At 41.2% G+C, this 13,903-nt stretch overlaps 1 protein-coding gene across 1 annotated transcript in view; it reads left to right on the top strand.

Annotated features, from left to right (window-relative positions):
- The first annotated feature begins 624 nt into the window (after positions 1–624).
- Positions 625–13,903, top strand: part of pigu (phosphatidylinositol glycan anchor biosynthesis, class U) — a 28,481-nt gene continuing 15,202 nt past the window's right edge. The window contains exons 1-4 of the mRNA XM_065000714.1: positions 625–652; positions 6,232–6,296; positions 6,407–6,466; positions 12,289–12,308. Coding sequence (XP_064856786.1) covers positions 625–652; positions 6,232–6,296; positions 6,407–6,466; positions 12,289–12,308 — 173 coding nt within the window. The remainder of the gene's footprint in view (positions 653–6,231; positions 6,297–6,406; positions 6,467–12,288; positions 12,309–13,903) is intronic.

Below are 13,903 nucleotides of genomic sequence, written 5' to 3'. Positions count from 1 at the left end.
GTTTGGGCTAAGCCACTGAGTTCCAGTGAATGGAAATCTTAACATCACAACAGTCTAGAACTTGCTGTTACAGCAGCAAAGCGGGGACCAACACCTTATTAATGCCCATGATTTTGGAATGGGATGTTCCGATGAACAGGTGTCCACATACTTTTGGTCAAGTAGTGTATATAGATAATACATTTTTTAGTACACCTACTCCATTTTCTGACAGCTGGAGCAGCAAATCCTTTCCCCCTCTTCCATTGCTGTTATCAACAAATGCATTTGGAGCATGAGTTTTTAATTTAGAATTACAAATAGGCTTGCATCAAGATAACAAGCTAATGTTAAAAATACAGTATTAAGTTAGCTAGCCAACTTTAAATTCTATAGTTAAGTGAAATATCATCCGCTATCTAGCTACACATAGTGGCATGCTGTAGGTAGCTAGCTAGCTAATAATACATTGTTTTTTTTTACATTTTCGAAATGTATTAATTTATTTACTTACGCCCACGAAGCGGACAATCTTTTGGAGTGAAGCGTTGTCAAGCGGAGGTGCCGATTCTGGTCCAAACGTACCGTTGCTAGTTCACACAAACTAACACTTCACATAGGCTAGCTGAGCTGCTTTATTCGAAAATGTCTGAGAACTTCAGTGAGAACTTCAGTGAGTGATTAGGCTACTTCAGACAGTGTGGATAACAGGGAATTGTCAAAGATTCCCTGTTTCAGTCAATCAGATTGTAGATATGATCAAACTTGTTTTATAATTAAGCAACAAGGCCCGAGGAGTTTCTGGATACAGCCCTTAGCCGTGATATATTGGCCATATACCACAAACCGCCGAGGTGCCTTATTGCTATTACAAACTGGTTACCAAAGTAATTAGAGCAGTAAAAATAAACGTTTTGTCATACCCGTGGTATACGGACTAATATACCATGGATGTCAGCCAATCAGCATTCAGGGTTCGAACCACCCAGTTTATAATGAGATTTATACATTCCAGCCGGTGTCTATTCCACAAGTTACTGGATAAATCAGTTAAAAGTTTGTTCCAGTTAAAAGTTTGGACACACCTACTCATTATTAAAGGGTTTTTCTTTATTTTTACTATTTTCTACATTGTAGAATAATAGTGAAGACATCAAAACTAGGAAATAACACATGGAATGATGTAGTGACCAAAAAAGTGTTAAACAAATCCAAATATATTTTATATTTGAGATTATTCAAAGAAGCCACTCTTTGCCTTGATGACAGTTTTGCACACTCTTGGCATTCTCTCAACCAGCTTCAAGAGGCAGTCTGGAACCTGGAATGCATTTCAATTAACAGGTGTTGTCACGATCGTCGTAATAACATTCGGACCAAAGCGCAGTGTGAAATCGGTTTGACATTTTATTAGGATTGAACCCGCACAAAACAATAAAGAGCAAAACGATATGTGAAGCTATGGCGTGCACACAGGCAACTACACATAACCCTAACCCAACTAGCAAGATCCCACAAAACACAGTGGGGAAATGGCTGCCTAAATATGATCCCCAATAAGAGACGATGATAAACAGCTGCCTCTGATTGGGAACCATACCAGGCCAACATAGAAATAAAACAACCTAGATTACCCACCCTAGTCACACCCCAACCTAACCAAAATAGAGAATAAAAGGCTCTCTCTGGTCAGGGCGTGACAGGTGTGCCTTGTTAAAAGTTAATTTGTGGAATTTCTTTCCTTCTTATTGCATTTGAGCCAATTAGTTGTGTTGTGACAAGGTAGGGGTGGTATACAGAAGATAGCCCTATTTGTTAAAAGACCAAGTCAATATTACGGCAGCTCAAATAAGCAAACGACCGTCCATCATTACTTTGAGACATGAAGGTCAGTCAATCCGTAAAATTTCAAGAACTTTGAAAGTTTCTTCAAGTGCAGTCGCAAAAAGCGTTGTAGTGAAGCAGATTGAGAGCTTCAAGTTCCTTGGTGTTCACATCACCAATAAACTATCATGATCCAAACACACCGAGACAGTCTCGAAGAGGGCACGACAATGCCTATTCCACCTCAGGAAACTCCTCAGATCCTCAAAAAGTTCTACACCTGCACCATCGAGAGCATCCTGACTAATTGCATCACTGACTGATATGGCAACTGCTCGGCCTCCGACCGCAAGACACTACAGAGGGTAGTGTGTACAGCCCCCACTCCCATTTTATGCTGCAGCTACTCTCTGTTTATGATTCATGCATAGTCACTTTACCTCTACCTACATATACATATTACCTCAATTATCTCGACTAACCTGTGCCACCGCACATTGACTCTGTGCCGGAACCCATATATATAGCCTCGCTACTGTTATTTTATTGTTGCTCCTTAATTATTTGTTATTTTTTGAATATTTTTTTATTTTTTACTTGTTTATTTGAGTAAATACTTTCTTAAGACTTATTTTTCTTAAAACTACATTGTGGTTAAGGGCTTGCAAGTAAGCATTTCACTGTAAGGTTTACACCTGTTGTATTCGGCGCATGTGACGAATATAAAATGTTATTTGATTTGAGGACTGCCACAAGAAAGGAAGAACCAGAGTTACCTCTGCTGCAGAGAATAAGTTCATTAGAGTTAACTGCAACTTATATTGCAGCCCAAATAAATGCTTCACAGAGGCGTCTACGTTCAGATCCCACCATGGTTATCTGGTTTTCCGAGAACACAAGGTTACCACAGACCTGATGAAACCAGCCACCTGTCAGAAGATGCTTACACTCGTTCACATTGTTATGACTCTATTCTTGTGATGAAAGGTCAAGTTTTTGTCAAACCCACTTCTGAGTTTTTACTTGCTGATAAGATGGTTTCTGCTGTCAGGGGGAGGATAGATTTATTAAAATGTTGTTGCTTGGGAAAGTTACGTAAGGGGGATTGGGGAGGCTACACGAGTTACAAGATGTCTTAGAAATTTTGCAGAACTTGGGGAGAACTATCATATACCATACTCTGTATCAACTTCTGCCTTACAAATGTATTACCCAAATTAGTATTTTAATACTTAAACAAAGAGTCTGTTTTAACTTTCCATTACTAATGTATGTTTGATAATTATATAGACCTGATCATTTGTTGAAGAAATTGACCAACAACTCCTTCAAGACTGTTGGAAAAGCATTCCTCATGAAACTGGTTGAGAGAATGCCAAGCGTGTGCAAAGCTGTCATCAAGGCAATGGGTGGCTACTTTGATTTAATTAACACTTTTTCATTACTACATGATTCGATATGTGTTATTTAATAGTTTTGATGTCTTTACTTTTATTCTACAATGTAGAAAACAGTCAAAATAAAGAAAAACCCTTGAATGAGTAGGTGTGTCCAAACTTATGACTTGTACTGTATACAAAGAAATATAGAAAGAAAAGGTCAAATGAAACAAGGTACAGTTAGTGCAGTCTTTCCAGCTTCAGTTTGAAGTCAGGGTGTTCGCTTTATTGTTGGCTAGCTCCTCTGAACAACAGTATCCTGCGCAGAGAGCACATTTTCTATGCCAGGCGAAATTGTGTCTCATTAGCTCATTGTTATGTATGCATCAAAATAAACGTACAGTAACTAGAAAACAGCTTATGCAAATGCAGCAACTTTGTTGTTGTTCTGGCTGACATTTGACGGGACTGTAAGTTAGCCCTAGTTGGCTTGCTAGCAAGCAAGGGATAAGAAGGATTCCAGACAGTATGGCAATGGAACATTTAGAACTAACGACTGGGTCGCATCCATAGATACAGAACAAAAAGACTGAACGACTGGGTCGCGTCTCTGGCAACCGAACCGATAGAGAGAACGACCAGCCGGCTTGGGTACTAAGATTTGTGTCGGGACTATATCTTGTGGAAGGATGAAATAGTATGAATACATTTATACAAACCATTTTTTAATGAAAATATGTCAACCGTTATTTGAATATGTTGGTAACTGTTGTATAAGAGTGCCTCGATAATGCCTCGACTTAGTCTCGGGCCTAACAACACCCGTGCCAATATATCCTCCAAACACCGGCTTCCCTGGCGTTACCACTTAAATATCCACCAATCCAACGAGAGGAATAGGTAGGAGCTAGCCCTTAGTTTGTTTTCAGATTTGAAGAAAATGGCGGAAAATATGCAGCGGAAGTCCAATTAGAGCGGATACAAATTCATTGCTTTAACTAATTATAACAAATGTTAACATTTTGAACAATGTAATGACTTTTCAAATAAGTTACGTTACATGTTATGTTGGCTGACAATTTGTTAGTTACGCTATCCTTACTAACCGCAAAGCATTATAGCAGTACAGGTTTGTTAGCTAGTTAACGTACCTATTGTTAGTTGGCTCCTAATACATCGATCTTGCCAGGCAGTTTATTAACTAACTACGATTATTAACTGCATTTTTAGCTAAGTGGTATTGTCGTTGTGCTTTTCAATGGACATTGTTAATTCTGGCAATTTACTCAGATTTCAGAAAACTCACGCAGAATAACTACAAACGCTCAACACCTGTTAAAAATGGCCGGTGTCAGCAAAAATAAGCCTAATTCAATTATTGCCAGCAGCACAGTTAGTCACCAACGCTCAGGATAACATGAGAACAACCTAAGCAGCTCTGGTAGGTTGAGTAAAATGTTCAGAGTGAGGTGTTCTCTCATTTGTGTCCAGACGTAGCTAGCCAACATTAGCCAGTTACGTTGGGTGCTTGACTGTAGTTGAATGCTCGGATCAACCCTACTCAGCCAAAGCGTCCACCCTGTCCAGCAGTGTGCTCGCTCACTGGTCTGTATTTACGAACGGACAATGGTCTGACAATGGTCTGGATTTTCAAATGCCCAGAGCGCACACTGCCACTCCAGATTGAATTTACAAACACACCCAAAATCGTAAAATGTTTCGCTAGTTATTTGTTATGCTAGCTAGAGGTTGCATAGCAACAGCATCAACTTCCAGTAGACAGGCAAAGCTCAAGTACACACGACTGAAAGGATACCGTTCGTTTACAGTATACTAAAATTAACTAATAGTATGTAGTGTGTGTGTATATACACTCATTAAGTATGTAGTATACAGTATGTTAGTATGGGTATTGGAACATGGATCTGGTGGGTGCATGGAGAAAAATAAGAAAGTCTGTCTGTCCTGTTGTTTTTTTATAAAGAGCCTGTGTAGGGATCAGATGTGTTTTTATTTTTTAACAGAAGTATTTTTTGTAATTGTTCTGTTTTTGGGAATCCTGTTTCCATCCCGCACAATAGGTGGGGGGATGCACATTAAATTGTGCCATCATCAATATACCATAGAAGAAGAAGCCTTTTGGGAGCCAAATGAGCTGCCTCACCTAAAACTCAATGTCCATCTCTAGCTATGCAGTTGATACTTTAAAATAAATGTGCTTTAAACCCTTACCATGTAGCTATTATTGTTATCTGTTGCGTGCCTTTCCTTGTTTGCTGAAATCCATACTTCTTAATACAACCACTTTACTAGTTTGTTTCTCTAAAATGGCAATTCAGCGCAAATACGCATGTGCCAATTGAATCTCAGATTACATAGGCCTACAATACTCATTAAAAAGTATGGATTTCAGTGAACAAAGGCATGCAACAGAGGACAAATGTAACGGATGTGAAACGCTAGCTTAGTTAGCGGTGGTTCGCGCTAAATAGCGTTTCAATCGGTGACGTCACTTGCTCTGAGACCTTGAAGTAGTAGTTCCCCTTGCTCTGCAAGGGCTGCGGTTTTTGTGGAGCGATGGGTAACGATGCGTAACGATGCTTCGTGGGTGACTGTTGTTGATGTGTGCAGAGGGTCCCTGGTTCGCGCCCGGGTATGGGCAAGGGGACGGTCTAAAGTTATACTGTTACACAAACATAGGTACACTAAGGTTTTAAGAATTTAACATTTTGAAGTACAGACTGCATAGTGAGTCGGAGGTTCATTAATTTTTTTATTTTTTTTAAATAGTCTGCGCTCAACTCCATGTAGGAGTTGAGGTACTTGGCTAGTACCCTTCATTAATTATTAATCAAACAGTACATTAGCTTGTGCAAGTCAAGCCTTCTAATAGCCTCTCAATTTAAATGTGGCTTGGCTTTGTGTTTATGATATTGTGTAATGTTCAGGACCAGTTTTTGGACTTAAAATAACTCGCCCAACTATCACAAGATGCACTATAGATTCTTTGGGTTCCATATGTTGATGCTTTATGATTTGTTATTTGTAGTTGTGGAATGCCTGGCTCTCCTGGACCTGGGCGTATCGCCATATGCAGGGGATGTGTTCCATGAGGTCAGTCTCCTCCTCATTCCGTTAAACTAGTAACATTGTATCACAATGTGCTGCTTCGTACATTTAATACATTCAGTGTTATAATTATGAGGTCATGTGTTCTCTTTCAGACTCCCCTCATTATATACTTCTTTCACTTTGTTATTGATTATACAGAGATTGTGTTTATGGTGAGTGCAACCTTTAATATACTAATTCAGTGATCTCACTGTCTATAATATCACAACACAGTTTGATACCTATATCAAATAGAGGGTCCAGTGATATTTCATTACTAGTTTTGCTCATAGACAATTATCTGTAATAGTTTACATGGATGCTACACAGAAACCAGTGTCCACTAGAGCAGATGGTTGATTGAGGAGCATAATAAGAGTGATTCCCAAAGGTCTTTCTCAACCTGCCCTACAGATGGCAAATGCTCTGACTGCGGTGGCACTATACATAGCAGTGAAGGAATACAACAAAATTGTGACAAATGATGACAAAATAGATATCATGCAGTTCATGATAAACTGTGCCATGGTAGGATATCAACTTGACTAGATATCAACGTTACTTACAGCAAAGGGAGATAAGTGTTTATCCACTTTTAAAAAACATTTTTTTTACCCTACATCACTGGTTTTCAGCTGTTCTGTGAAACATAGGTCTGAAAAGTCGATTCACTTCCTCAAGTGTGCAGCAAATTCATACTACATGAAAAGCTGAAATTATGACATCCTGGCAATTAAAGCACACTTTATTTTGAGAAATATATTCTACTACAAAACGTTCTATTCTCACGTATGCAAAAAGCTGACTAAAATAGGATGTTGCTGGAGAATTTAGTCACAGCTGTTGTGTAGTGGTGACCGTTGTTGGTATGGTGTCTTTCAAGATGCCCTAGGATTGGGTGTTCGAGAGCATAAAATCAGTGATGTGTTCTGGGTAAATTGTGACCAACTTAAACTACAACTAATAATGGGTAGTTATTTATACATTTACATTTAAGTCATTTAGCAGACGCTCTTATCCAGAGCGACTTACAAATTGGTGCATTCACCTTATGACCTCCAGTGGAACAGTAGTGCATCTAAATCTTTTCAGGGGGAGGGGGGGTGAGAGGGATTACTTTATCCTATCCTAGGTATTCCTTAAAGAGGTGGGGTTTCAGGTGTCTCCGGAAGGTGGTGATTGACTCCGCTGTCCTGGCGTCGTGAGGGAGTTTGTTCCACCATTGGGGGGCCAGAGCAGCGAACAGTTTTGACTGGGCTGAGCGGGAACTGTACTTCCTCAGTGGTAGGGAGGCGAGCAGGCCAGAGGTGGATGAACGCAGTGCCCTTGTTTGGGTGTAGGGCCTGATCAGAGCCTGGAGGTACTGAGGTGCCGTTCCCCTCACAGCTCCGTAGGCAAGCACCATGGTCTTGTAGCGGATGCGAGCTTCAACTGGAAGCCAGTGGAGGGAGCGGAGGAGCGGGGTGACGTGAGAGAACTTGGGAAGGTTGAACACCAGACGGGCTGCGGCGTTCTGGATGAGTTGTAGGGGTTTAATGGCACAGGCAGGGAGCCCAGCCAACAGCGAGTTGCAGTAATCCAGACGGGAGATGACAAGTGCCTGGATTAGGACCTGCGCCGCTTCCTGTGTGAGGCAGGGTCGTACTCTGCGGATGTTGTAGAGCATGAACCTACAGGAACGGGCCACCGCCTTGATGTTAGTTGAGAACGACAGGGTGTTGTCCAGGATCACGCCAAGGTTCTTAGCGCTCTGGGAGGAGGACACAATGGAGTTGTCAACCGTGATGGCGAGATCATGGAACGGGCAGTCCTTCCCCGGGAGGAAGAGCAGTTCCGTCTTGCCGAGGTTCAGCTTGAGGTGGTGATCCGTCATCCACACGGATATGTCTGCCAGACATGCAGAGATGCGATTCGCCACCTGGTCATCAGAAGGGGAAAGGAGAAGATTAATTGTGTGTCGTCTGCATAGCAATGATAGGAGAGACCATGTGAGGTTATGACAGAGCCAAGTGACTTGGTGTATAGCGAGAATAGGAGAGGGCCTAGAACAGAGCCCTGGGGACACCAGTGGTGAGAGCACGTGGTGTGGAGACGGATTCTCGCCACGCCACCTGGTAGGAGCGACCTGTCAGGTAGGACGCAATCCAAGCGTGGGCCGCGCCGGAGATGCCCAACTCGGAGAGGGTGGAGAGGAGGATCTGATGGTTCACAGTATCGAAGGCAGCCGATAGGTCTAGAAGGATGAGAGCAGAGGAGAGAGAGTTAGCTTTAGCAGTGCGGAGCGCCTCCGTGATACAGAGAAGAGCAGTCTCAGTTGAATGACTAGTCTTGAAACCTGACTGATTTGGATCAAGAAGGTCATTCTGAGAGAGATAGCGGGAGAGCTGGCCAAGGTGATTTGTAGATCAGTCAATGGGCAGTCGCCTTAAGTGTCGAACAAGCCCAGAGACTTCACTTTGCTGTTGCATTATGGGTACGAAACAGTACTTTGTGTGGTAGGGTCCTTTTTAAAATAAGTTTTATTTTTTGCCTGATTCAATTTTTTCCCAAATTTCATTTTCTCGGTTTAGTTTTTTTAGGTTATCGTTTTCAGGTTTTCGCTCTCAAAATCACACTTTAAAAAAAGTATAAAACAGACAAATTTGATGTTTAAACCACATCAGGAGACCACATTTTTGTTGCCCATTAATTCAACTGTTTTTTGCTTAACAATGTTTCTGTAGCTCTCGTGATTCCCTGATAAAATAAAGGTGATTGCAGAGTTTGGAAAACAAATGGCGACTGGATTGATGCAAATAATCTTGATATCATTCTGTCAGGTTGGTATAGGCTACTTTGTAGTTAACATTTAATTGAGAAGGTTTTTGGGAAAGCCTTTCCATCTACCAGAAGACAGCTGTTATTACATTAGCCTCATTGCTAAAAGCAACACCCAGACAAACGCGCTCATACAGACTGGCATTCCTGTGCCGTTGCCTTTACAGAAAGTTTAAGAAAAATATAAATCATTGATGGATTTTGTTAATGTCTTATGGTAATCTTGGGAAAATGAATGAATTTCCTACTACATTCCAATACATATGAATATTGTTGAATTCCCGTTTTTAATATCTGGAATCTGATCCCGTCCACATTTTCTGCAACAATATATTTTTATAGGGCGCTAGTGTGGTGACACATTATTTATACACTTTACATACATGGTAATTTTATGCACAATATTACATTAAAGGAATACAGTTTGATATACACATTACACATAAAATGGTACTCCTACATATCTGGTATACGTGATATGATGTTTTCGGTCCTAACTATTACAGCTCATGACCCTTTAATCCCACCCCTCCCCACCTATCTCCATAGACTTCTCTATTGATTTCCATCTGGCACATATCTTTCAACTGTGCTGTGATGTTTTACATGAATTCTAAACATTTCTCATCCCATAGTATCCACAGATTGTAAATTATAGATTAATATTTTCGCTAAGAGTATTACAGTGCATACGGAAAGTATTCAGACCCCTTCCCTTTTTCCAAATTTCTTTTAACATTACAGCCTTAATCTTTTTTCCCTCATCGATCTACACACAACACCCGATGATTAAGCAAAAGCCAGGTTTTTAGAAATGTTTGCAAATTAAACAAAATTATTTACATACGTTTTCAGACCTTTTGCTATGAGACTCAAAATTGAGCTCAGGAACATCCTGTTTCAATTGATCATCCTCGAGATGTTTCTACGACTTTATTGTAGTTCACCAGTGGTCATTTCAATTGATTGGACATGATTTGGAAAGGCACACACCTGTCTATAATATGGTCCCACAGTTGACAGTGCATGTCAGAGCAAAAACCAAGCCATGAGGTCGAAGGAATTATCCGTAGAGCTCCGATACAGGATTGTGTCGAGGCACAAATCTGTGGAAGGGTACCAAAAATGTCTGCAGCATTGAAGGTCACCGAGAACACAGTGGCCTTAATCATTCTTAATTCTTCATCAAGTTTGGAACCACCAAGATCCTTCTTAGAGCAGGCCGCCCGGCCAAACTAAGAAATCAGGGAGAAGGGCCTTTCTCAAGGAGGTGAACCAAGAACCCGATGGTCACTCTGACAGAGCTCCACGAGTTCCTCTGTGGAGATGGAAGAACCATCCAGAAGGACAACCATCTCTGCAGCACTCCACCAATCGGGCCTTTATGGTAGAGTGGCCAAATGGAAGGCAGAATCATGCTGTGCTCAAGTTTCAGTGACCGGGACTGTTTTTAAAAATAATTTTTATACATTAGCAAAAAATGTCTAAACCTGTTTTTGCTTTATTATGGGCTATTGTGTGTAGATTTATTAGATTGTTATATTTATTTTTAAATCCATTTTAGAATAAGACTAACTTAATGAATTGGGGAAAAGTGAAGGTCTGAATGCACTGTATGCTAAAAATATTAATCTTCTCATGAACCATAAGTCAGATTGACTCAAGATTTGGTATAAAGACTCAATGAATTGTATAATAATAGTGAAGACATCAAAACTATGATATAACACATATAGAATCATGTAGTAACCAAAAAAGTGTTAAACAAATCAAAGTATGGGCATTCGCTCAACCAGCTTCATTAGGTAGTCACCTGGAATGCATTTCAATTAACAGGTGTGCCTTGTTCAAAGTTAATTTGTGGAATTTCTTTGAGTATCAGTTGTGTTGTGACAAGGTAGGGTTGGTATACAGAAGATATCTCTATTTGGTAAAAGACCAAGTCCATAGTATGGCAAGAACAGATCAAATAAGCAAAGCAAAACAACAGTGCATCATTACCTTAAGACATGAAGGTCAGTCAATACAGAACATTTGAAGGACTTTAAAAGTTTATTCAAATGCAGTCGCAAAAACCATCCAGCGCTATGATGAAACTGGCTCTCATGAGGACTGCAACAGGAAAGGAAGACCCAGAGTTACCTCTGCTGCAGAGGATTAGTTCACTAGAGTTAACTGCATCTCAGAATGTGGCCCAAAAATCAGTTCTTCAGAGTTCAAGTAATAGACACATCTCAACATCAACGGTTCAGAGGAGACTACTTTAAGCAGGCTTTCATGGTCGAATTGCTGCAAAGAAACCACTATTAAGGGACACCAATATGAAGAGTAGACTTGCTTGGGCCAAGAAACACGAGCAATGAACATTAGACCGGTGGAAATCTGTCCTTTGGTCTGGTGAGTCCAAATTTGAGATTTTTGGTTCCAACCACCGTTTCTTTGTGAGACGCAGAGTAGGTGAACGGATGATCTCTGCGTGTGTGGTTCCCACCGTGAAGCATGGAGGAGGAGGTGTGGGGCTGCTTTGCTGGTGACACTGTCGTTCATTTAGAATTCAAGGCACACTTAACCAGCATGGCTACCACAGAATTCGGCGCGATATGCCATCCCATCTGGTTTGCGCTTAGTCCCACTATCATTTTGTTTTTCAACAGGACAATGACCCAACACACCTCCTGGCCGTGTAAGGGCTATTTGACCAAGAAGGAGAGTTATGCAGTGCTGCATCAGATGACCTGGTCTCCACAATCATCCGACCTCAACCCAGATGATATGGTTTGGGATGAGTTGGACCGCAGAGTGAAGGAAAAGCAGCGAACAAGCGCTCAGCATATGTGGGAACTCCTTCAAGACTGTTGGAAAAGCATTCCAGGTGAAGGGTGGATACTTTAAAGTATATTTAACACTTGTTTTGGTTACTACATGATTCCATATGTGTTATTTCATAGTTTTGATGTCTTCACTATGTTTCTACAATGTAGAAAATAGTAAAAAATAAAGAAAAACCCTTGAATGAGTAGATGTCCAAACTTTTTATTGGTACTAAGTATTCAGACCCTTTACTTAGTACTTTATTGAAGCTCCTTTGGCAGCAATTACAGCCTTGAGTCTTCTTGGGAATTAAGCTAAAAGCTTGACACACCTGCATTTAAGGATTGTCTCCCATTCTTCTCTGCAGATTCGTTCAAGCTCTGTCAGGTTGGATGGGGAGTGTTGCTGCGAGCTATTTTAAGGTCTTTCCAGAGGTGTTCGATCGGGTTCCCTTTCGTGCTCTGGTTGGGCCACTCGAGGACATTGAGACTTTTCCCGACGCCACTAATGGCAACACCCACCCGTAACACGCGCTCCAGCAGGTGCATCTCACTGATCATCCCTAAAGCCAACACCTCATTTGGCCGCCTTTCGTTCCAGTTCTCTGCTGCCTGAGACTGGAACGAATTGCAAAAATCGCTGAAGTTGGAGACTTTTATCTCCCTCACCAACTTCAAACATCTGCTATCTGAGCAGCTAACCGATCGCTGCCGCTGTACATAGTCCATCGGTAAATAGCCCACCCATTTTTACCTACCTCATCCCCATACTGTTTTTATTTATTTTATTTTATGCTCTTTTGCACACCAATATCTCTACCTGTACATGACCATCTGATCATTTATCACTCCAGTGTTAATCTGCAAAATTGTAATTATTCGCCTACCTCCTCATGCCTTTTGCACACAATGTATGTAGACTCTCCTTTTTTCTACTGTATTATTGACTTGTTAATTGTTTACTCCATGTGTAACTCTGTGTTGTCTTTTCACACTGCTATGCTTTATCTTGGCCAGGTCACAGTTGCAAATGAGAACTTGTTCTCAACTAGCCTACCTGGTTAAATAAAGGTGAAATAAAACATTTAAAAAATAAAAACTATTACCATGGCTGTGTGCTTAGGGTCGATGTCCTCTTGAAAGGTGAACCTTCGCCCCCAGTCAGGCCCTGAGTGCTCTGGAGCAGGTTTTTGTCAAGGATCTCTCCAAGTCCCTGCTGCTGAAAAACATCCACACAACATGATGCTGCCACCACCATGGGATTGTGCCAGGTTTCCTCCAGATGTGACGCTTGGACTTCAGGCCAAAGAGTTCAAACTTTTTTCCATCAGATCAGAGAATCTTGTTTCTCATGGTCAGAGTCTTTTAGGTGCCTTTTTGCAAATTCCAAGTGGACTGTCATGTGCCTTTTTCTGAGGTGTGGCTTCCGTCTAGCCACTCTTCCATAGAGTGCTGCAGAGATGGTTGTCCTTCTGGAAGGTTCTCCCATGTCTCCAGAGCAAGTCCGGAGCTCTGTCAGAGTGACCATCTATTTCTTGGTCACCTCCCTGACCAAGGCCCTTCTCTGATTGCTCAGTTTGGATGGGCGCCCAGCTCTAGAAAGAGCATTGGTGTTTCCAAACTTCTTCCATTTAAGAATGATGGAGGCCACTCTGTTCTTGGGGACCAATGCTGCAGAATTTGTTTGGTACCCTTCCCCAGATCTTCGCCTTGACACAATCCTGTCTTGGAGCTCTACGGACAATTCCTTTGATCTCATGGTTTGGTTTTTGCTCTGACATGCACTGTCAACTGTGGGACCTTGTATAGACAGGCGAGTGACTTTCCAAATCATGTCCAATCAATTGAATTTACCACAGGTGGACTCCAATCAAGTTGTAGAAACATTTCAGGGATGATCAATGGAAACAAGATGCACCAGAGCTCAATTTAAAATATCATAGCAAAGGGTCTGAATACTTATGTAAATAATACATGTGCAAA

Source organism: Oncorhynchus nerka, linkage group LG15 (genome assembly GCF_034236695.1).
Source record: "Oncorhynchus nerka isolate Pitt River linkage group LG15, Oner_Uvic_2.0, whole genome shotgun sequence".
NCBI lineage: Eukaryota > Metazoa > Chordata > Actinopteri > Salmoniformes > Salmonidae > Oncorhynchus > Oncorhynchus nerka.
Note: the sequence above shows the minus strand (reverse complement) of the source record. Positions and strands in the feature narration are given on the sequence as shown.